The following is a 25,340-nucleotide window of genomic DNA, read 5'->3' on the forward strand; positions in this document are numbered from 1 at the left end:
GCCATATATTCTCTGAGAAAAGTGTTTTTAATTTTCTTGCACTGGCACAAACACAACATGTCTTAATGCTTTTGATCAAATAAATGTGGTAAACAATTATACAAAAATTGGTAACACTTTACATTATACAGTGCTCTTTTTACTCGAACAATTTGGTATTGTACTGTACTTACAGCAGTAAATCACATGCGCGCACGCACGCGCACACACAAATCAAATAAAATTTGATTTGACACAAATGGAGAGAAGGAGAGAGAGTCAGACAAAGCATACTGTAAAGACAATTACCTAAATTCACTCCACCACCCACTGAGCTTGAATCACCACCTCTAAAAACAGAGATATGGTTCAGTTAGTCGGTAAGTCAGTCATGAACCATTAGGAAACATGACTTGCACATCTAGTGGCCAACCATGCGAACTACAGGAAACTACATTCCCTCCAAACCAGCTTCTGAAATAGCATCCAACTCATTCATCTTCCAGTCACTATGGCCCAGTTTCCGACCAGAGTTAAGCGTGTGTAAATGGAACTTTATTCCTTTTTTAAAATGCGTTTTCCTCTCTATGCGTATTCTAACCTTGAACTTAAGCATGGGAATAGTATGCTATTCATCCGCTATTCGTTCGAGGTGGAGACCGAATAAATGTAGGTGAGGCGGCGGAGTGTCTACAGATACGTCGTATTCTGACCTTGACTTAATTCCCGAATAATTCCACCACCTTTAAGTGAGGAAACCATGAATAAGGTCTAGCAAACCTCCCGGTTCAAAGTAGAAAAAGCATCTACTTAATTTGTTCCAATAGAAATAACACAATTTCTCCATGCACTGTAATAACAACTTGATCATATCTATTTATAAGAGCTAGGTAAACGAGTAATCCGTTTTGAGAAGGGGATTGTAAATACACATGGTAACTGTTTTAGATAAATTTTCCTTATGTGAAACCAGCCATATGGAAGCAAACTGAAAGTCTTATCAACATGACAGTTACTGTATTGCACAGTGAAATAGGATATAAATAGCCATGCAGTTATTCCGAATTCTAATTGTGTGCTCTCATTATTTGCAAAGATGAAAATTGGAGACGAGAGCTATAGGAAAACCCCATTGAATGAAAACTCCTAGAGAAAATCTGTTGCCCAGCATATGGGGGAGGGTTTTCAGCAGTTGAATGCAATGTATTCAAAGTGCGCAAGGTAGCCACTCCTGCAGAGCGCTTTACACGACTAAATAAGTCTGAATGCCAAATACTGAAAAGTGCATAGGAAAGGCATGCATAGGAATAGCATACATTCCTAAAGTCGGAATCGGGTCAATAGTTAAGCATGTGTAAAATGAGTGTAATTGCCTTTTTATGCACTTTTCTCTCTATGCGTATTCTGACCTTGAATTTAAGCATGAGAATAGCGTGCTTATTCACCTGCTATTAATTTGGGGTGGAGACCGAATAAATGAAGGTAATAATTCCAACACCTTTAGCATGAGGAAACCATGAATAAGGAAAAAAGTATCTACTTAATTTTTGTCTAATTTATAACTTGATAAGAGCTATTGGGAAGAGCTAGGTAAATGAGTCATCCCTTTGGATAAGGGAATTTTACATTTAAATGACACCTGTTTTAGATATATTTTATCTTATAATTGCTGGAGGCATATGTGAAACCAGTCAAATGGTAGAAAACTGAAGCATATCAACTTTCCCACAGTGACGTTTATGAAATGCTTTGCCATTTAGGCAGAATTTAAATTGTACTGCCTTACCTTGCTGGGATGGGCACTCGAATGTCTTGATTTATAGGCTATCCCGACCTTCTCCCTTTCCTATTTCTATCATGTTAAATATTAGTCACTATGAGCATCAATCGTCAGTAGGCCTAATATCACATATTCAACTGCCAATTTACTGTTAGTTCCCTTCAGTTGGTGTAGTCTACATTATCGTTCCATTTAATGACATTATTTTGTTAACCTTCATTTGCTTCCTCTGTAAACGCCATCACGGGCATGTGGTTGTTGGTGAGGATCATTAGTAACAGTTATATATATATATATAAGACATAGCTAATTCAATCGTTATGGAGAGGAGCACAGACCAAACGTAACAGTTTGGTGCGTATGGGGCAATACTTGGATGTGTCATCACACAGTTCCATGGTTAGTGCAGGAAATAGATGAAGGTATAGCCTACTATTTCACACTATTCTCCCTATTATATTTCTTTGTTCACTAATCATCCAAAATTACCATGAGTTAAAGATCTGAACGTGGCAATTTTCTGTATGAATCAAACCCATTTTCTTCCTCCTAACCTTTTTTTTAGGATTCACAAACAATTTCCTAACCCTAAATAATCTAAAAGATCAGAGTGTTTTAAAATCTACCACTTGGTGCTGAAACTGAAAGGAGTATGCACATATATACTAAGATTGCTTTCTTTAATTGATCCCTAATTTTCTGAACCCATTCTCTCGATATATTGTATCGAGTCTGTAAACAAAACTAAAAGGTACGCCATATTTAAAGGGATGGCTAAATAAATGTACTGAAAACTCTATTGAATGAAAACTCCACGAGGGTTTTCAGCAGCTGAATGACATCTCTTCAGTGCGCGTAAGGGAACCACTCCTGCTAAGCCCATTAGTCACATTCATAAGGTAAACTACTGAGAAATGTGTAGGAAAGATGTGCAAAAGAAAGGCATCATTGCCTAAGTCGGAATCGGGCCCGGCTTGCCATTCTTAACAGGTTTCACACAGACGGGACTCATGACATTGGAGCTGGTTGTCGACTCTAGATCTCCCTCCGTTCCCTTCAGTCCGACCTCCTTTGCATCCCTGTCTCTCTCTCGGCTATTCTGGCTGTTCTGTCGGCTCTTCCTTGTCCCAGAGTCCTGCGCTGTGCCCTCGAACAAGCGGGCCATGAAGGCAAAGCCGTCCCGCCTGATGTAGGACTTGCCAACAAAAGTGTAGAGGACAGGGTTGGCACAGCTGCTGATGAAGGCCAGGGCTGAGGTGACCGCACGGCTGGACTGCCAAATAGGGTCAAGCCTTGGGGAGGGGGAGTGAGAGGAATGGGGGGGTACAGAGGACTGTAAACGGGGTTGCCATGAATTTGACAGTAACTTCCAGCCAAGCAAAATTATGTTGGGTTTTTTTTTCAAAACAAATTTGATTAGTCACATGCTTCGTAAACAACAGGAGTAGACAAACAGTGAAATTATTGCTTACGGGCACTTTCCAACAATGCAGAGAGAAAGAAAATGGAGAAATAACGACTAAAGATAACTTGGCTATATACATGGGGTTCCAATACCGAGTCAATCTGAAACGGTACATGGTAATTGAGGTCAATACTGTATGTACATATAACTAGGATTAAAGTGACAGATAGTCAACAGTAGCAGCAGTGTACGTGATGAGTCAAAAAGGTTAGTGCAAAAAGGGTAAATGCAGATAGTTAAATAGTTAACCAAATAGCTACATAGAATAACTATTTAGCAGTCTTATGGCTTGGGAGTGGAAGCTGTTAAGGGTCCTGCTGGTGCATCGGTACCGTTAGCCTTGCATTAGCAGAGAGAACAGTATATTAGTATTTGGTAGCATTGCCTTTAAATTGTTTATCTTGGGTCAAACGTTTCAGGTAGCCTTCCACAAGCTTCCCACAATAAGTTGGGTGAATTTTGGCATGAATTCCTCCTGACAGAGCTGGTGTAACTGAATCAGGTTTGTAGGCCTCCTTACTCGTACACGCCTTTTCAGTTCTGCCCACGAGCGTTCTATGGGATTGTGATGGCCACTCCAATACCTTGACTTTGTTGTCCTTAAGCCATTTTGCCACAACTTTGCAAGTATGCTTGGGGTCATTGTCCATTTGGAAGACTAATTTGAGACCAAGCTTTAACTTCCTGACTGATGTTTTGAGATGTTGCTTCAATATATCCACATAATTTCCTTCCTCATGAGTCCATCTATTTTGTGAAGTGCACCAGTCCCTCCTGCAGAAAAGTCACGGTGGGGTTTGAGATCTGGGTCTTAATTGTCTCCTGGGGTTGCCTGGCTCTCCCTCACAGGATGATAAATTGACATTACATTTCATTATAGTACAACGGTTTGATTTGTCTAATCTTAGCAATTTCTTCTTAGCTAGCTACATAGCCGTCTTTGTATCAAAGATAATTGCGTAATTATCGTATTTCGTCATCCTAACGTAGTCTACACTGCTATCTGCCCAGCAGCTAGCCAGCTAGCAAACGTCCACCGTCTACCGAATAGCAGCACTGTAGAAACTATTACACTCAACTGAACGACTTGATTAGTGTAGTGTTAGCTAGCTACATAGTTGTCTTTGCTGTCTTCGTATCCAAGATAATTGTGTAGTTTAGAGTGTGTAGTCTTAGAGTGATTATCTTAATTTACCGAGGTTAGCTAGCCAGCTATTTGTCGTCCTTAACGTAGGAGACACTGCTAGCTAGCCAACAGCTAGCCAACGTCTACCGAATAGAACTTCCGCACTCAACAACCCGGTCGCATTCCGCTTCGCTCCACAGGTAGTATCACATTTTCATTTCATTTCATTACAGCACAACGGTTTGATTTGTTTGATCGTAGCTAGCTACATAGCTAGCTACATAGCCGTCTTTGTATCAAAGATAATTGTGTAGTCTAGAGCGATTTTCTAGGTTAGCTAGCCAGCTATTGTCGTTCTTTTAACGCAACGTAACGTAATCAACACTGCTAGCTAGCCAGCTAGCCCCCGAATAGCAGCACTGTAGAAACTATTCATTTCATTACAGCACAACGTTTTGATTTGTTTGATCTTAGCTAGCTACATAGCTAGCTACATAGCCATCTTTGTATCAAAGATAATTGTGTAGTCTAGAGCGATTTTCTAGGTTAGCTAGCCAGCTATTGTCGTTCTTTTAACGCAACGTAACGTAATCAACACTGCTAGCTAGCCAGCTAGCCCCCGAATAGCAGCACTGTAGAAACTATTACACTCAACGGAACGACTTGATTAGTGTAGTGTCAACAACGCAGCCACTGCCAGCTAGCCTACAAAGTCAACAACGCAGCCACTGCCAGCTAGCCTACTTCAGCAGTACTGTATAATTTTAATCATTTTAGTCAATAAGATTCTTGCTACGTAAGCTTAACTTTCTGAACATTCGAGACGTGTAGTCCACTTGTCATTCCAATCTCCTTGCATTAGCGTAGCCTCTTCTGTAGCCTGTCAACTATGTGTCTGTCTATCCCTGTTCTCTCCTCTCTGCACAGACCATACAAACGCTCCACACCGCATGGCCGCGGCCACCCTAATCTGGTGGTCCCAGCGCGCACGACCCACGTGGAGTTCCAGGTCTCCGGTAGCCTCTGGAACTGTCGATCTGCGGCCAGCAAGGCAGAGTTCATCTCAGCCTATGCCTCCCTCCAGTCCCTCGACTTCTTGGCACTGACAGAAACATGGATCACCACAGATAACACTGCTACTCCTACTGCTCTCTCTTCGTCCGCCCACGTGTTCTCGCACACCCCGAGAGCCTCTGGTCAGCGGGGTGGTGGCACCGGGATCCTCATCTCTCCCAAGTGGTCATTCTCTCTTTCTCCCCTTACCCATCTGTCTATCGCCTCCTTTGAATTCCATGCTGTCACAGTTACCAGGCCTTTCAAGCTTAACATCCTTATCATTTATCGCCCTCCAGGTCCCCTCGGAGAGTTCATCAATGAGCTTGATGCCTTGATAAGCTCCTTTCCTGAGGACGGCTCACCTCTCACAGTTCTGGGCGACTTTAACCTCCCCACGTCTACCTTTGACTCATTCCTCTCTGCCTCCTTCTTTACACTCCTCTCCTCTTTTGACCTCACCCTCTCACCTTCCCCCCCTACTCACAAGGCAGGCAATACGCTCGACCTCATCTTTACTAGATGCTGTTCTTCCACTAACCTCATTGCAACTCCCCTCCAAGTCTCCGACCACTACCTTGTATCCTTTTCCCTCTCGCTCTCATCCAACACTTCCCACACTGCCCCTACTCGGATGGTATCGCGCCATCCCAACCTTCGCTCTCTCTCCCCCGCTACTCTCTCCTCTTCCATCCTATCATCTCTTCCCTCTGCTCAAACCTTCTCCAACCTATCTCCTGATTCTGCCTCAACCCTCCTCTCCTCCCTTTCTGCATCCTTTGACTCTCTATGTCCCCTATCCTCCAGGCCGGCTCGGTCCTCCCCTCCCGCTCCGTGGCTCGACGACTCATTGCGAGCTCACAGAACAGGGCTCCGGGCAGCCGAGCGGAAATGGAGGAAAACTCGCCTCCCTGCGGACCTGGCATCCTTTCACTCTCTCCTCTCTACATTTTCCTCCTCTGTCTCTGCTGCTAAAGCCACTTTCTACCACTCTAAATTCCAAGCATCTGCCTCTAACCCTAGGAAGCTCTTTGCCACCTTCTCCTCCCTCCTGAATCCTCCTCCCCCACCCCCCCCCTCCTCCCTCTCTGCAGATGACTTCGTCAACCATTTTGAAAAGAAGGTCGACGACATCCGATCCTCGTTTGCTAAGTCAAACGACACCGCTGGTTCTGCTCACACTGCCCCACCCTGTGCTCTGACCTCTTTCTCCCCTCTCTCTCCAGATGAAATCTCGCGTCTTGTGACGGCCGGCCGCCCAACAACCTGCCCGCTCGACCCTATCCCCTCCTCTCTTCTCCAGACCATTTCCGGAGACCTTCTCCCTTACCTCACCTCGCTCATCAACTCATCCCTGACCGCTGGCTACGTCCCTTCCGTCTTCAAGAGAGCGAAAGTTGCACCCCTTCTGAAAAAACCTACACTCGATCCCTCCGATGTCAACAACTACAGACCAGTATCCCTTCTTTCTTTTCTTTCCAAAACTCTTGAACGTGCTGTCCTTGGCCAGCTCTCCCGCTATCTCTCTCAGAATGACCTTCTTGATCCAAATCAGTCAGGTTTCAAGACTAGTCATTCAACTGAGACTGCTCTTCTCTGTATCACGGAGGCGCTCCGCACTGCTAAAGCTAACTCTCTCTCCTCTGCTCTCATCCTTCTAGACCTATCGGCTGTCTTCGATACTGTGAACCATCAGATCCTCCTCTCCACCCTCTCCGAGTTGGGCATCTCCGGCGCGGCCCACGCTTGGATTGCGTCCTACCTGACAGGTCGCTCCTACCAGGTGGCATGGCGAGAATCTGTCTCCTCACCACGCGCTCTCACCACTGGTGTCCCCAGGGCTCTGTTCTAGGCCCTCTCCTATTCTCGCTATACACCAAGTCACTTGGCTCTGTCATAACCTCACATGGTCTCTCCTATCATTGCTATGCAGACGACACACAATTAATCTTCTCCTTTCCCCCTTCTGATGACCAGGTGGCGAATCGCATCTCTGCATGTCTGGCAGACATATCAGTGTGGATGACGGATCACCACCTCAAGCTGAACCTCGGCAAGACGGAGCTGCTCTTCCTCCCGGGGAAGGACTGCCCGTTCCATGATCTCGCCATCACGGTTGACAACTCCATTGTGTCCTCCCAGAGCGCTAAGAACCTTGGCGTGATCCTGGACAACACCCTATCGTTCTCAACTAACATCAAGGCGGTGGCCCGTTCCTGTAGGTTCATGCTCTACAACATCCGCAGAGTACGACCCTGCCTCACACAGGAAGCGGCGCAGGTCCTAATCCAGGCACTTGTCATCTCCCGTCTGGATTACTGCAACTCGCTGTTGGCTGGGCTCCCTGCCTGTGCCATTAAACCCCTACAACTCATCCAGAACGCCGCAGCCCGTCTGGTGTTCAACCTTCCCAAGTTCTCTCACGTCACCCCGCTCCTCCGCTCTCTCCACTGGCTTCCAGTTGAAGCTCGCATCCGCTACAAGACCATGGTGCTTGCCTACGGAGCTGTGAGGGGAACGGCACCTCAGTACCTCCAGGCTCTGATCAGGCCCTACACCCAAACAAGGGTACTGCGTTCATCCACCTCTGGCCTGCTCGCCTCCCTACCACTGAGGAAGTACAGTTCCCGCTCAGCCCAGTCAAAACTGTTCGCTGCTCTGGCCCCCCAATGGTGGAACAAACTCCCTCACGACGCCAGGACAGCGGAGTCAATCACCACCTTCCGGAGACACCTGAAACCCCACCTCTTTAAGGAATACCTAGGATAGGATAAGTAATCCTTCTCGCCCCCCTAAAAGATTTAGATGCACTATTGTAAAGTGGCTGTTCCACTGGATGTCATAAGGTGAATGCACCAATTTGTAAGTCGCTCTGGATAAGAGCGTCTGCTAAATTACTTAAATGTAAAATGTAAATGTAAAAGCACCCCCACAACATGATGCTGCTATCCCCATGCTTCACGGTTGGGATGGTGTTCTTCGGCTGTCAAGCCTCCCCCTTTTTCCTCCAAACATAATGATGGTCATTATGGCCAAACAGTTCTATTTTTGTTTCATCAGACCAGAGGACATTTCTCCAAAAAGTACAATCTTTGTCCCCGTGTGCAGTTGCAAACTATAGTCTTGCTTTTTTATAGCGGTTTTGGAGCAGTGGCTTCTTCCTTGCTGAGTGGCCTTTCAGGTTATGTCGATATAGGAATCGTTTTACTGGGGATATAGATACTTTTGTGTCCGTTTCCTCCAGCGTCTTCACAATGTCCTTTGCTGTTGTTCTGGGATTGATTTACACTTTTCGCACCAAAGTATGTTCATCTCTAGGAGAGAGAACGCTTCTCCTTCCTGAGCGGTGTGGTCCCATGGTGTTTATATTTGGTACTATTGTTTGTGTAGATGAACGTTGTACCTTCAGACATTTGGAAATTGCTCCAAAGAATGAGCCAGACTTGTGGAGGTTTACAATTTTTTTATGAGGTCTTGGCTGATATCTTCTGATTTTCCCATGATGTCAAGCAAAGAGGCACTGAGTTTGAAGGTAGGCCTTGAAATACATTCACAGGTACGCCTCCAATAGGCTAATTGATATTATTTGTGTCAATCAGAAGCTGCTAATATATGCACAAAGTAAACCTGCAGACTCTAGACCATACATGAAATGAGTTTGACACCCCCAATTTAATGTTTAAGACTTTCTGCCACTCCAATCTGTCCCCTATACATTTTTAAATGATGGGGAACTATAACGACATAAGTTAAACCTTTTAGGGATAGGGGGCAGCATTTTCACTTTGGATGAATTGCGTGCCCATAGTGAACTGCCTCCTACTCTGTCCCATTATTATTACTATTGGATATAAAACTCTCTGAAGTTTCTAAAACTGTTTGAATTATGTCTGAGTATAACAGAACTCATAGGGCAGGCAAACTTCCAAACAGGAAGTGGAAATTCTGGGGCTGGTTGATTTTCAACTCATCGCCTATTCACATCCAAATAAGATATGGATCTGTTCACACTTCCTACGCCTTCCACTAGATGGCAACAGTCCGTAGAATGTGGAATGAAGCCTCTAGTGTGATGTGGGACCGGATGGCAGCTATTTGAGTCACTGGTCTGGCAGAATGCCAGTTCCTGGTTACGCACAGTAGTCATTATATCGCCTTGCGTTCCATTACTCTGTAGACAAAAACGAATGCTCCGGTTGGAACGTTATTGCATATATATGATATTAACATCCTGAAGATTGATTCTCTACTTAGTTTGACCAGTTTATTCGACCTGGAATATAACTTTTTGAAGTTTCGTCCGAGTTCGCCTGGACCAGCGCCAGCTTTTGGACATGTGAACTAAACGTGCTAGCAAAAGTAGCTAATTGGACACTAGTAATGGACATTATGGAACAAAACAACGATTTATTGCAGAACTAGGATTCCTTGCTCTGCATTCTGATGAAAGATCATCAAAGGTAAGGGAATATTTATGATGTAATTTCGTATTTCTGTTGACTCCAACATGGCGGAGAAATATATTTACGACTGAGTGCCGTCTCAGATTATTGCATGGTATGCTTTTTTCGTAACGTTTAAAAAAAATCTGACACAGCGGTTGCATTGAGAAACAGTGTATCTTTAATTATGTGTAAAACATGTATCTTTTGTCAAAGTTTATGATGAGTATTTCTGTTATCTGACGTAGCTCTCTGTAATTACTCCAGATATTTTGGAGGCATTTCTGAACATGGCGCCAATGTAAACCGAGATTTGTCGATATAAATATGCATAATATATAACAAAACATAAATGTATTGTGTAACATGTCATATAAGGGTCATCTGATGAAGATTATCAAAGGTTAGTGATTAATTTTATCTCTAATTCTGCTTTTGTGACCATCTTTGGCTGGGGAAAATGGCTGTGTGTTTTTTTGGATTTGGTGATGATCTAACAAATATATGTTGTGTTTTTAAAAATCGGACACGATGGGTATCTTTAATTTGCTGTATTGGACTTGTTAATGTGTGAAAGTTTTTGTGAAAATATTTTTGAATTTCCCACGCTGCCTTTTCAGCAGAATGTTGTACAGCATTCTCCCTCACAGGTGCAAAAAATATGGCCTCTTATAAAAGGCACGCCTCAAAATATGTTAATGAGCCAGAAACAACAATACCATGCAACCACTAGTGTTCAAAAGGTTTTTGGGGCTCCAAAGATATGGTACGGAACTGTATTCTGTCGGGTAGAATTACAGTACCATTCGGAGTATATTACTCGCTAATGTTCAGTCTCTGGACAATGAAGTAGCCAAGCTTAAGGCGAGGACCTCCGAACAGAGAGACATCAGGGACTGTAATATACTCTGTTTCACGGAATCATGGCTCTGTCGGGATATACCGTCCCTGTCCATATAGCCAGCTGGGTTCTTAGTTCATCGTGCACACAAGAATAAAGAACTCTCCAGGATGAAGAAAGGCAGGAGTGTATGTTTCATGATTAACTACTCATGGCGTGATTGAGATAACCTACAGAAACTCAAGTCCTTTTGTTCACCCAACCTAGAATACCTCACAATCAAATGCCAACCGTATTGCCTCCCAAGAGAATTCTCTTCGGTTATAGTCACAGCCGTGTATGTTCCCCCTCAAGCCGATACCACGACTGCCCTAAAGGAACTACACTGGACTTTATGCAAACTGCAAACCACATATCCTGAGGCCACATTTATTGTAGCTGGGGATTTTAACAAAGCAAATTTGCAGAAAACGCTATCAACACATTGACTGTATTACTCGCTTAGGGAAAACACTAGACCACTGCTACTCACCTTTTCAAAATACATTCGTCAGAATGCTGTTCATTGACTACATTTACATTACATTTAAGTCATTTAGCAGACGCTCTTATCCAAGCTCAGCCTTCAACATCATAGTACCCGCCAAGCTCATCATTAAAATCGGGGCCCTGGGTCTGAACCCCACCCTGTGCAACTGGGTCCTGGACTTCCTGACAGGCCGCCCCCAAGTGATGAAGGTAGGAAACAACACCTCCACTTCGCTGACCCTCGACACAGGGGCCCCACAATGGTGCATGCTCAGCCCCCTCCAGTACTCCCTTGTTCATCCATGACTGAGTGGCCAAGTAAGCCTCCAACATAATCATCAAAAGGAAACAGGGAGCACGACCCAATCCACATCGACGGGACCACAGTGGAGAAGGTGGAAGGTTTCAGTTCCTCGGCGTACACATCACTGACAATCTGAAATGGTCCACCCACACAGATAGTGTGGTGAAGAAGGTGCAACAAGCGCCTCCTCAACCTCAGGAGGCTGAATAAATGTGTCTTGGCCCCTAAGACCCTCAGACACTTTTACGGATGCACAATTGAGAGCATCCTGTCTGGCTGTATTACTGCACCTCCCGCAACCACAGGGCTCTCCAGAGGCTCTCCAGAGGGTGTCGTCTGCCCAAAGCATCACCAGGGGCACACTGCCTGCCCTCCAGGACACCTACAGCGCCCAGTGTCACAGGAAGGCAAAAATGATCATCAAAGACATCAACCACCAGAGCCACGGCCTGTTCACCCCGCTATCATCCAGAAGGAGAGGTCAGTACAGGTGCATCAAAGCTGGGATCGAGAGACTGAAACACAGCTTCTAACTGAAGGGCATCAGACTGTTAAATAGCCATTTCTATCTGGCTACCACCTGGCTACTCAACCATGCACCTTAGAGGCTGCTGCCGTATATACATAGACATGGAATCACTGGCCACTTTAATAATGGAACACTCGTCACTTTAATAATGTTTACATACTGCTTTACTCATCTCATATGTATTAACTGTATTCGATACAGGTTTTTAGTCAGTGCCATTGCTCGTCCTAATATTTATATATATTTCTTTATTCCATTATTTTACTTTTAGATTGGTGTAATGTTGTGAATTGTTCGATACTACTGCTCTGCTGGAGCTAGGAACACAAGTATTTTGCACACCCACAATAACATCTGCTGAATATGTGTATGTGACCAATAAAATGTGATTTGAAAACAGCAATATCCTACAATGCTCCATAATTTACAGTACGCTGCAGTTAAATTTTCAGTCAGATTTTTTTTTTTACTGTTGATAATACCATTGGAGGGAGGGAGGGAGGGAGGGAGGGTGTTCTTTCTTTTAATGAAAATTGAGTTTGGGATTTGATCATAATAAAATTAATGAAAGGTTATTATGACACTACAAACACAAAAGTGGATGAGGATGTTATGACGCAGTCATTTAGAAAGCCTACCTTGCTTTTAGAGTTGAATCCTTTGGAGAAAGTGCTGCAGCAACCTGTAAGGACATATTTAATCTATGAGAACATATTTCATCATAACAGACAGTCATGTTACAGCAGCAGCTATTATTTTAGCCCCAATAGGGAGTGTGAGGCCCTGGCTATAAAACTCACACACAAAACACGCAATACCTGCACAATGTTGATGACATGGTAGGGCAACCAGAAGACACCGAAGGTTACCACGATGGCCAGGATGAGATTCTCACTGCGGATCCTCCTCCTGAACCTGGTCAAATCAAATGTTATTTATACGGCACAGTCTTACAAAAAATGCATTTCAAAGTGCTTCACAAACAAACATAAAATGAAGTGAGAAAGATGAGGAAAAACAATACATTCTAGCCAAATATGAAATGAAGATCGAGAAAATGGTAATTAAGATCAAGTTCAATGAAATTAAAGATAGTAAAACAGTAGTAAAACAGTGAACCTTGTCTGCCTGATCCGCCGCAGGATGCAGATGTAGCTGCCTATAATCACCCCGTAAGGAACTACAAATCCCAGCACTGTTTCCAACGTGTACTGGAGCACCACCTGTATCAGCATAGAGATCACCTTCATCGACAGCTTGATTGTTTAGTGTCAGTGACGCTATATACACAAAAGCAATGTAATGTTTATACTCCATACCTAACAATGTTTTTATGGATGATCTGACTACAGATGCTACGGTGATAGAAAGCCATCATGAAAAGTAAGTACTTTCTTCTTCTCTCAACTGACATACAAGTCTTTAATTGTTGATGAAATGCTCTTCTCCTTCTCCCATCACTCACATGCTATGGTCAGTGGCGGATTTAGGCATAGGTGACATGTAAAGCCGGCATCCTGCCGGGGGCAGCAAGGGGCACCCACACAAAAAAATTGAATATATATCTATATACACTGCTCAAAAAAATAAAGGGAACACTAAAATAACACATCCTAGATCTGAATGAATGAAATATTCTTATTAAATACTTTTGTGCTGACAACAAAATCACACAAAAATGATTAATGGAAATCAAATTTATCAACCCATGGAGGTCTGGATTTGGAGTCACACTCAAAATTAAAGTGGAAAACCACACTACAGGCTGATCCAACGTTGATGTAATGTCCTTAAAACAAGTCAAAATGAGTAGTGTGTGTGGCCTCCACGTGCCTGTATGACCTCCCTACAACGCCTGGGCATGCTCCTGATGAGGTGGCGGATGATCTCCTGAGGGATCTCCTCCCAGACCTGGACTAAAGCATCCGCCAACTCCTGGACAGTCTGTGGTGCAACGTGGCGTTGGTGGATGGAGCGAGACATGATGTCCCAGATGTGCTCAATTGGATTCTGGTCTGGGGAACTGGCGGGCCAGTCCATAGCATCAATGCCTTCCTCTTGCAGGAACTGCTGACACACTCCAGCCACATGAGGTCTAGCATTGTTTTGCATTAGGAGGAACCCAGGGCCAACCACACCAGCATATGGTCTCACAAGCGGTCTGAGGATCTCATCTCGGTACCTAATGACAGTCAGGCTACCTCTAGCGAGCACATGGAGGGCTGTGCGCCCCCCCCAAAGAAATGCCACCCCACACCATGACTTACCCCCTGCCAAACCGGTCATGCTGGAGGATGTTGCAGGCAGCAGAACGTTCTCCACGGCGTCTCCAGACTCTGTCACGTCTGTCATATGTGCTCAGTGTGAATCTGCTTTTATCTGTGAAGAGCACAGGGCGCCAGTGGCGAATTTGCCAATCTTGGTGTTTTCTGGCAAATGCCAAACGTCCTGCACAGTGTTGGGCTGTAAGCACAACCCCCACCTGTGGCCGTCGGGCCCTCATACCACCCTCATGGAGTCTGTTTATGACCGTTTGAGCAGACACATGCACATTTGTGGCTTGCTGGAGGTCATTTTGCAGGGCTCTGGCAGTGCTCCTCCTTGCACAAAGGCGGAGGTAGCAGTACTGCTGCTGGGTTGTTGCCCTCCTACGGCATCCTCCACGTCTCTTGATGTACTGGCCTGTCTCCTGGTAGCGCCTCCATGCTCTGGACACTACGCTGACAGACACAGCAAACCTTCTTGCCACAGCTCGCATTGATGTGCCATCCTGGATGAGCTGCACTACCTGAGCCACTTGTGTGGGTTGTAGACTCAGTCTCATGCTACCACTAGAGTGAAAGCACCACCAGCATTCAAAGTGACCAAAACATCAGCCAGGAAGCATAGGAACTGAGAAGTGGTCTGTGGTTATCACCTGCAGAACCACTCCTTTATTGGGGGTGTCTTGCTAATTGCCTATAATGTCCAACTGTTGTCTATTCCATTTGCACAACAGCATGTGAAATGTATTGTCAATCAGTGTTGCTTCCTAAGTGGACAGTTTGATTTCACAGAAGTGTGATTGACTTGGAGTTACATTGTGTTGTTTAAATGTTCCCTTTATTTTTTTGAGCAGTGTATATACACCGAATGGTGACATTTGTCTCTCATTTGCACTTCACGTCAATGATGTGGGACACCCTGTGGGCGCCCTGATTCTAGTTTGTGAGCTAGGCAGGCTAATACCTGGGAATGTCTCACACTCAGAAGTACAAGATTGGGAGGGGGCGGGGTAGGTTGATCTCAGGTCTCCCCGCTGGAAGCCCGAGGTAGGGGGAGCGGGTGAATGTATCAAATAGCGCAACTCTTACTTTGTACGGTATTAATGTAATTAGAAATTGCAATTAGTTGTGCATTTTAGTTTGTGTCTTTCTTGTTTGAAGTGAAAAGGTGTAATAATCAGGTTCTCTTCTTTATAAGGGTGTTATTCTATTTGTGTATTTAGAGATATAGGATTTGTGCAATTGAGTTTTATTTGTGTGTATTTTGTTAGCAATAGGGTAATAATTTGATTCTCTTTTCTATTTGTATTTATATACTACAATTTGTTTCTATTAGTCTTTCTCACTTCTTTCCGATCGTTATTAGTGTTCTTTTTGTATATATATTTATAGGGCGCCATACAAGCTAGAACCACCAGGAATGAAGAGGATTAAGGCAGTCAGTAAATAGTGTCACTCACATGACTCTGTTGCTTGTGCAACGACTCACACACGACCCGGCTCTTCCCGTTGGGGTGCACGGTCTTCCGCTCGTCCCTGAACAGCAACGCAGGGATGGACGCGACCAGCACCATGGTCCACAGCACCAGCACCCCACGCAGTACCGCCTTCCATCCAGCAAGTGCAGCGACGCGCTTAGGCCACACCACGGCCACCAGCCTGTGCAGGCTCATCAGCATGATCAGTTGGATGGAGGCGTACATGTTGGCTAGGCACAAGTAAAAGAGTATCTGATGGAGACGAAAAGAGAGACATATTCTTAGCATTTAAAAAGGATAAGGATTCAATGAAAAATTAAAGTACTCACTGCATGTTAAGTATCAAATGTGTTTTGAAATATGTCCGTCTTTTGGCATAAAATGATGTCACTGGTCTATTGAGATTGGTCACGTTCCAGGCCGACGACATTGCAGTCATTGCATTGCATCAAGCAATGGTTGCTTGCCACGTCATCGACTGCACAATCGGGCATCAGATTGGTATATCATATGATGAGGTTAGCGTATATGCTTAATACCTATGCAGGCTTTGTAATACCTAGCACTGACTGCAATGTAGTCAGCCTGGAATGGAGCCATTATATCAACAATCAACAAGAAAAAGAGCCCCCACCTTGCACATGATGTTGCCAAAAACCCAGGTCTTCTTGACCAGGTAGATCACGAAGAAGGGCGTGAGCGCCATGAGTGAGCCGTCGGCCACCGCTAGATTGAGGATGAGGAGGGTGGTGACGGAGCGGCGGCGGGCACGCGCCAGGATACTCCAGATGATGAAGAGGTTGCCGGGGAGGCCCAGCAGCAAGACCAGACACAGGATGAGAGCCCCTACTGTCGTGGAGGTGGTATTACCCACAATGCTTTGGTTTCCCCCGAAAACAGACGTGTTGGTGGTGTTCAGGTTGTGCATGGAGGTGGACAGGAACAGGGAGGGGGATGTCGAGGAGGAGAACGGAAAGAGGGACGAGGAGGGGTTTGTGAGGGATGGAGGGATGATTTGGGGGAGGGAGAAGTTGGACAGGAGGCGAAGGGGAATGCTTTGGTTGTGGGCCATTGTGATGACCTGCAAGGGACAAGGTTATTGATTTCAAAACAGTGGCATGTTTTATGTACTTGTATAAGCACCAATGCTGAATAGCTGAGCCGACTAGGTGAAAAATCTGTCAAATGTGCCCTTAATTAACAAAGGCACTGAACCCTAATTGCTCTGAAGAGTGTCTGCTAAATGACTTAAATGTGATGATAGGTTCAACTACGATTTCAAATACTTTATCTGTGCTTGATTGAGCTTGCCTGGTTTGGTAATTCAATAGAATAGTCAAATCCCACGCACCTGGCACTCCAGGCAGGCTAGAACAAACACTCAAAGTACTTGAAAGACTTCAAATAGCATTTGAACCCAGGTCTGATAAGATTCGAAACACGCTCACATGCTGACCAAACCAGATGCACACTTGCACACGTTATTTTACCTGAAAATGCACAAGGTCCTCTACTCCGACAATTAATCCACAGATAAAACGGTAAACTGAATTCCTTTCTCATCATTTCTCCTCAATCCTCAGGCTTATTCTTCTTATTTTGGACTTAATATTCATGGTTGGCAACCAACTTTACAGCATTACTACAACCTACTGGAATATGGACCTAAGTTGATCTTTCAATCACCCAAGTGGGTATATGCTCCTAAAAACCAATGAGGAGATGGCACGGGTACATGTTTCTAAAAACCAGTGAGGTGATGGGAGAGGCCGGACTTGCAGCGCGTTGAGCGTCACAAATAGAACCAATTTCTATTTTTAGCACCTGGCCACATAGACCGCTCGCTGACGCCCGCGAGTAGTGTGGGTGCAATGATTGAATAACATGTATGTGTACTGTACATTTATTTTGCCGCGCTCGCACACGCTTATTCACATTGGACAGTGTGCAGTGCTATAATCCATACGAACACTGTGGCGGTTCTAATTGCAAGACAAACATGTATAGTTTAGGCCAGTGGTTCCCAAAGTTTTTCAGTTACTGTACCACCAAATGAATTTTTGCTCTGCCCAGAGTACCATTGAAGTACCCCCTGTGGATAGGCCAAGCAACCCCAAGGGTCCTAATACCCCTGGTTGGGAACCACTGGCTTAGGCCAATGGAGTGCAGCCAGCAATTGACATGTTTGGTTTTTTTTCTCACTCACTATTAAACATAGCCAACACACCTAATGGACAGCGAGGCTGTTGTGTGTCTACAAAACCAGTTCCCCACATAACGGTTGTATAAATATTTGTATGCAGTCAAATGTATTTGTATCACAACTATCAGTCTCTGGCACGGAACAATGATGGAGCAATGATCTTTGTATGGCAACTCATATGTTGAATACACTGCACATCAGTTGTACAACACCAGGGTTGAACAAAGCCAGGCAGAGGAGAGAAGTGGAAACAGAGCAGCCAATGAGAAATCAGTGAAACACATGACCTGACAAAGAGAACAAATAGAGAAGATCAAACATCATGGGAATAATGTGGAATTGATTTAGGATGAACAGATAGCTTTGAGTGATTCACTTATGGCGAATACATTCCCTTGTTGGGGAGCAACTGGCTGGTGTGAACTGTTAAGGGGTTACTGTGAATTTGACAGTAGTTTACAGACAGCTCGGAGGCAAGTAAAATCCAGTATTTTATATTACAGTACAGTGCATTCGGAAAGTATTCAAACCCCTAAACTTTTTCCACATTTTATTACGCAACAGCCTTTTTGGAATTTATTAAATTCATGTTTTTCCTCATCAAATTGACAAACAATACCCCATAATGACAAAGCAAAAACAGGTTTATATTTAAAAAAAATTGCAAATGTATACAAATTGAAAACTTGAAATACCTTAAGAGTGTGCAAGGCTGTCATCAAGGCAAAGAGTTGCTATTTGAAGAATCTCAAATACAAAATATATTTTAATTCGTTAAACACTTTTTTGGTTACTACATGCGTGTTATTTCATAGTTTTGATGTCTTCACTATTATTCTAAATGTAGAAAAAAGTAAAAATAAAGAAAAACCCTTGCATGAGTAGGTGTTCTAAAGTTTTTGACCGGTAGTGTATATATACAGTACCAGTCAAAAGTTTGGACACAACTGCTCATTCAAGGGTTTTTCTTAATTTTTACATTGTAGAATAATAGTGAAGACATCCAAACTATGAAATATCATACATGGAATCATATAGTAACCACAAAAAGTGCTAAACATCAAAATATATTTTATATTTGAAATGAGCCACCCTTTGCCTTGACAGCTTTGCACACTGTTGGCTTTCTCTCAACCAGCTTCATCTAGAATGCTTTTCCAACAATCTTGGTGTTCCCACATATTCTGAGCACTTGTTGGCTGATTTTCCTTCACTCTGTGGTCCAACTCATACCAAACCATCTCAATCAGAATGCATGTATGCATGAAATTCATGGGAGGGGTTTGTATTTCACAGTATTTTACTGTAATTACAAGGGATTGGTGCAAGCAGGTTGGCTGTTAGGTAAAGTGTTTACATATTACAGTGTGTCCATATATATTCAGTGTTTTATATCACTTGCACTTCAAGAGGCCTTAACAAAGGCTTCCAAACTGGCAGCGACGACATGGCAAAACAGACCAAAAAGGACATGACAAACATTAAAAAAAAATGTTTACCCCTTTTTCATGGTGTCCAATTGGTAGTTAAAGTCTTGTCTCATCGCTGCAACTCCCGTACGAGAGCCGGCAAAGGTCGAGAGCCGTGCGTCCTCCGAAACACAACCCAACCAAGCTGCACTGCTTCTTGACACAATGCCCACTTAATCCGGAAGCCAGCCGCACCAATGTGTCGGAGGAAACACCGAACACCTGACTGTGTCAGCTTGCACTGCAACCGGACCGCCACAGGAGTCGCTAGTGCGCGATGGGACAAGGATATTCCTGCCGGTCAAACCCTCCACAAACCCGGACGATGCTGGGCCAATTGTGCGCCGCCCCATGGGTTTTCCAGTCATGGCCAACTGCGACAGAGCCTGGACTCGAACCCATAATCTTTTGAGGCACAGCGATGCCGTATGTTAGACCACAGCGATGCAGTGCCTTAGACCACTGAGCCACTCGGGAGGCCCAATGCTCAACCATTTAAGGTTTAAAGCCCTATTCGGATGGGATTAGTTTTACCGAAGCACCACATCTGTAATTTTAGTCCCATGGCAGTCATTTTTATATGGGAGGAGACAGCCGTGGGAAGTAGGGTTTCTGAGGGTGCTGCAGCACCCCCTGAAAAACCTGAATTAAAAAATATATATATATAGTTTTTAAATATTGGAAAAAAATAAATGTCTCACAAACGTAGTGCACTGGGCCTTTAATAGTCCTGTGCTAGTGGTAATATCCATCTGCAGTGCCAGTGTGGGCATAACGGACATTCTGGGGTATTAATTAAATAACCAACATTCCCTAGTAATACTAGTCCTGTGTGAATAGGGCTTAAGTCTTGCTGCCACTCAAATCTGTCCCCTATACAAAGTCATGGGGAACTGTAACCACATTGGAGTGGTACAGCATTCTCACTTGTGGGTGCAACAAATATAGCCTCTTACAAGGCATGCCTCGAAATATATTCATGCACCAGAAACAATAATACTATGCACCCACTAGTGGTCAAAAGGTATTTGGTGCTCCAAAGATACGGTACAATACCTTATTCTGTGGGATGTATTATAGTACCATTCAACATACAGCAATTGTTTGCCAAACCCACAACATTTTCCCACAATGCATCATTATTGATAGTATGCTGCAGTAAAACGTTTGAGTATTTTACTGTTGATAATACCCTAAATGACCATAAAATGTACAGTTCTCCATTACAGTGTGTGTGTGTGTGTACGTGTGTAATGTGTGTGTGTGCTTGCGTGTGAGCCTGTGCGTGTCCATGCACGCGTACACATGCTTACTACTCTACATTACCTTCAAATTCTTGAAGTAATAACTTTTATTTTGATGCCTACGTCTTTTATGCACCTTATTGCATTTCAAAGCATCAGACAAAAATCCCCCGAAAGGTATGTATTCTTACTTCCAAAAGTATGTGTCCTTATTTGTCAGAGGCTTTTGCTGAAACAAATGGGAGGAGTTTCTACATGTGTAGGAATGTTGAGGAATTGTGACAGGCTTCTCCACTACACTGATTCCTAACCAGCTAGACCAGACTTGAGTGGTGACGCAAACAATATATTGTAGCTACAGTGTTTGTTTGAGAAATCATTCTACCTCCCTCCGAGGCCTGTTTCAGAGCAGTATGCCTGCTTTCGAAATGGCACCCTATTCCCCATGTAGTGCACAACTTTGGATAAGGTGCTATGGGAATAAGGTGCCATGTTGGATGAATCTTATATCTTAGTGTTTGGTCCAGAGAAGACTAGTCTGAGAATGTAGTTCTAATAGAAGATCAGTGTTGTGTTAAAATGACAATACTTTTTTTTCTTTCCTATCAGCCTCAGGTTTTTAAGCTACAACTCTGACATCCTCAAGTTCTTGAGCTCGCATAAAAACACTGTTTATCCCAGGTACGGTGGCTCCCGTAGGACATCTAAGTTGAGTCGAAATGAACACAACAACTCCAAGGTGTTGTGTAGAAAACATAACAATCACAATCTAATATATCGTGTGTTTTCCTTGCAACTGTCTAGATTAGAACCGTGGGTAACACTTGAATTTAAGATACACACATTAACCACTCATTTGAAGTGTATAAATAGGTAGATAAGTAGTTTATAAGGCCTTTATGTTTTATTAGCCATATATTAGGCGTTAATTAAGTGTTTTCTAATTCAAACATAAGTCATGGAATACTGGACAATCCTTAACCAAATTATTAACTATAATAACGATGTATTAATAGTTGATAAAAAGCAAGTTAGACAAGAAAGACTCTTAGTAAGCGTTCTCAATGTGGGACTAATAAGGGCATATGTGTGATCATAATTTTACTTGCAGAAGAATTTATGATTTTTTCTTCAGAAATGACCTAATTGGACAGAAAGGGGAACACTCCCAACCATATGCCATACAGCATTCAAGTCCAAATTTGACCTAAACAATTAGCAACAAAGACTTGATTTATACTTCTATATATGAATGTCTGTATGGCATATAAAAGGTATAATGTGAATTGATCAAAACCATGTCATGTTTGCCCGAAACTAAATTGTTTACATGAATTGTTTACAGACTTGAATGGTGACTATATGACAGATATTAATCCACTTATGTCATCAAACTACACAAATCAGGCAGACATTTTATTCTTTCGCTCATAATTCATAATCTGATCTTTTACAGTCAACATTCACATTTATGTCATTATAAATAGAAGTTTGGTTGTTCACATTGTGGGTAAATGGCATTTATGAGGGAAGGTGTGCCCCTTTCTGTCATTTATGGAGAAAATAATTCTGCAAGTAAAAATATGGTCTTACTTTAGAATAGGGAACAGAGGTAGTATGCCCATAGACGCATATTGAGAACTCTTACTAAATTTGTCTAACTTTCTTTTTTATCAACTATTAATTTGCTTTTATTATAGCAAACAATTAGATAATGAAGCAGAATTACAAGAAAAAGTACTGTGAAAGTTCAAGGAAGTTTGCTTGGTGTGTGTGCGTGTGTGTGTGTGTGGGTGTGTGTGTGTTAGATTATAGGTGTGTTCTTTTACTGGGTAATAGTGTAAATATGTTCGACATGTATTGACTTGCTGTGTGCAGCTTATTAATTAAGTTATTACTTTGATAGGACAAGAACATTTGAACTAAGATTTACTTACAGTGAGTGCACAAAACATTAGGAATACCTTCCTAATATTGAGTTGCACCCCCTTTTGCCCTCAGAACAGCCTCAATTCATCGGGGCCTGGACTCGTTCCACAGGGATGCTGGACCATGTTGTAAGTCTTTCGTCTTGCCCATTCACCCTCAATGGCAAACATACACAATTCATGTCTCAATTGTCTCAAGGCTTAAAAATGATCCTCTAAGCGATTTCCTCCCCTTCATATACAATGATTGAAGTGGAATTAACAAGTGACATCAATAAGGTGTCATAGCTTTCACCTGGATTCACCTGGTCAGTCTGTCATGCAAAGAGAATGTTTTCTTACTGTTTTGTACACTCGGTGTAAAAGGTCAAACGTATCCTAAATGTCAACTCCTATTCTGAACTGCTTGATAGGACATAAGGCCCCGGGACTACCAATATATATGCATTCCTATTTCTGATGTGTACATCTATCTCTTTTGTTATCCGAGGCTACGGTAATAGCTCGTTAGTGTTAACTTTACTGACTATTCCCATTGACTGACAGGACCAGTCAGGAGTGTGGTGGGGGAAGAAAGAGAGGGAAAACATACTCACCAAATAGTCCTAATATGCTGGGGAAGAGAAAGACATGGACGAGAGGCTTGGATTGACGAGACTTCCTTTATTTCATTTCTTACAGTCTTGATGTTTATCTTCTTCCTACTTTTCTCGATACTCCTCTTTCTCTCCTCCTTATCCCTTACTTTCACTCTCTGGCGCTCTCAAACGATGTGTTTTCCCTGAGCTGTCATGCTGGCTGTAGCATGCTATAGCAGAGTTAAAGGAAGGGGGTGTATCCTTGTATAATGTAAATGACACCTCCTCGCCGTATAAAGAGTGAGACACACACATGCACACACACACACACACACACACACACACACACACACACAGTACAAACAGGTGAATTAGTCACATGGTATTCCCACGTTTCACAATCTATCATCGAATCGAGAGCGAGAGAGAGTGAGAGCGCGAGAGAGCGAGCGAGAGAGAGAAAATGAGTTCCAAACATTCTAAAAGTAAATAAATGTATGAGCCAATCACATTGAGTTGTACGTATGATCAATAACAATTGATAAAAATCAATTGAGAGAGTAATTAAGGCACAACAAGAGATTTAAACTATTTTAAAACACCTCATTCTCACCTAACATCTAATTCTCCAAAGATTGAATCATAGGGCAGAATTTAGAATTAGAGTTTCACAGACACAGGAAATCGCTCGTTTGTCTGGATAGGCCAGAAAATGTGACACGTCACTCCCTATGCAAATCTAGGGTCCAAAACCTGACACTTCAAGTGAGCCCCGCTGAGAGGTTAGCTACTTAATTGAACTGAAAAGATAGAGTCTGGTGCATGGGGAAAAGAAGCCATTTTGACATCTTTCTCTTTATACAACCATATTTTCGTATCTAAAGTACTACAATAAGTTTATTTGACAGCGACAGTCAAATTTAGTAACAAGGCGTTAGGTCGAGTTATGACAAGGAGGAAAAAACACAAAACACAAACATGCGACTCCTGAAAATAGGCCTACATCTCCTGATTGACCAGGGTACAGAACTGAGGACCTTTTGTCTCTCCTGTTAATAGTGACATGGAGGGAGTGAGGAAGAGGCAGTGTCTGAAGAATGGAAGAGGAGGAGTCGGGAAATGGAAATCCACGACGTGCCCACGAGGATTCTTTGCTGATTGGAGTACAAATCAATGAAAAAGTCAAATCATGGAGTTTTGTCTGATTGGTTTGAGGTATCAGGGTGGGTGTAAAGTAATCTAGGAGAGGTGCAGCCAGTGAAGGTTGCGAGAAGTGGATTTATTAGGATAGAGTGTACATCTGTCTCCTAGAGGAATTGAGCTTTGTGCTTGGTTTCTAATTTTCAGAGTAAATAACCCACGGACACTAGAGAAGCTTAACCAAGTTTAATTCTTCCCAAAGGGTTGATACAGCTGGATTCAGACAAAAACATGTTTCCACCACCAGAAGTATATATACTCCACTTTAGGCACTTTTCCTTCTCTCCAATCGTTACATCTTATGGTTCGACAGGGAGAGGGTAATAACCACAATTTCTCCCTTTCTCCCTCCCTCGCCTAATTCACAGATGTCCATCCGCTTCCCCAATAGCAATCCTGTGACTTCCTCCCGTGCACTCAACACGGGGCGGCAGGTAGCCTAGTGGTTAGAGCATTGGACTTGTAACCGAAAGGTTGCAAGATCGAATCCCCAAGCTGACAAGGTAAAAAAAATCTGTTGTTCTGCCCCTGAACAAGGCAGTTAGTTAACCCACTGTTCCTAGGCTGTCATTGAAAATAAAAATGTGTTCTTAACTGACATGCCTCGTTAAATAAAGAAAAAAGAAAAAGGAAGAAACAAAACATTCCAAAACCACCTGTCTCCTACAAGTTACTTCTGTTGTAAACACTAGTCTCTTTCACTCCTTTATGCTTCTGCATATAACAATGTTCCAAGCTTCACCCATAGTCTAACAGTTTGAATGGGAACTAATGAGCTTTAGTCAAAGCTCCTCTCAAGGGGGTGATAAGCCTGAACAAACTATAGTTTTGGCAAGTCAGTTAGGACATCTACTTTGTGCATAAAACAAGCAATTTTTCAAAAAGATTGCTTACACACAGATTATTTCACTTATAATTCACTGTATCAC

General features: G+C 43.2%; 1 protein-coding gene across 2 annotated transcripts; it reads right to left on the reverse strand.

Moving 5' to 3' along the window:
- Window positions 1-8: 8 nt before the first annotated feature.
- On the reverse strand, window positions 9-23,444 carry LOC118375090 (leukotriene B4 receptor 1-like). 2 transcript variants are annotated; one of them, XM_035761582.2, is made up of 7 exons: window positions 23,230-23,442; window positions 16,424-16,870; window positions 15,772-16,041; window positions 13,167-13,270; window positions 12,866-12,962; window positions 12,686-12,729; window positions 9-3,051 (listed from the first exon to the last, which is right to left on the reverse strand). In XM_035761582.2, exons 2-7 carry the CDS (start codon window positions 16,859-16,861, stop codon window positions 2,712-2,714), a joined length of 1,293 nt encoding a protein of 430 aa, XP_035617475.1. In that variant the 5' UTR covers window positions 16,862-16,870; window positions 23,230-23,442; the 3' UTR covers window positions 9-2,711. The 2 variants fall into 2 exon arrangements, with proteins under 2 accessions (XP_035617475.1, XP_035617476.1); XM_035761583.2 differs by lacking the exon at window positions 9-3,051 and adding an exon at window positions 8,196-12,516 and having other exon boundaries at window positions 23,230-23,444.
- Window positions 23,445-25,340: the final 1,896 nt, after the last annotated feature.

The sequence above is a fragment of the Oncorhynchus keta genome, chromosome 13 (assembly GCF_023373465.1).
Source record: "Oncorhynchus keta strain PuntledgeMale-10-30-2019 chromosome 13, Oket_V2, whole genome shotgun sequence".
In the NCBI taxonomy this organism is placed as follows: Eukaryota; Metazoa; Chordata; class Actinopteri; order Salmoniformes; family Salmonidae; genus Oncorhynchus; species Oncorhynchus keta.

Coding starts and splice junctions, on each gene's coding strand:
- LOC118375090 (XM_035761582.2), bottom strand. CDS start 16,861: ATGGCCCACAACCAAAGCATTCCCCTTCGCCTCCTGTCCAACTTCTCC. Junction 13,271..15,771: donor TGCACAAGCAACAGAGTCAT/GTGAGTGACACT, acceptor ATGCTGATACAG/GTGGTGCTCCAGTACACGTT. Junction 12,963..13,166: donor CGGCGGATCAGGCAGACAAG/GTTCACTGTTTT, acceptor TGATTTGACCAG/GTTCAGGAGGAGGATCCGCA.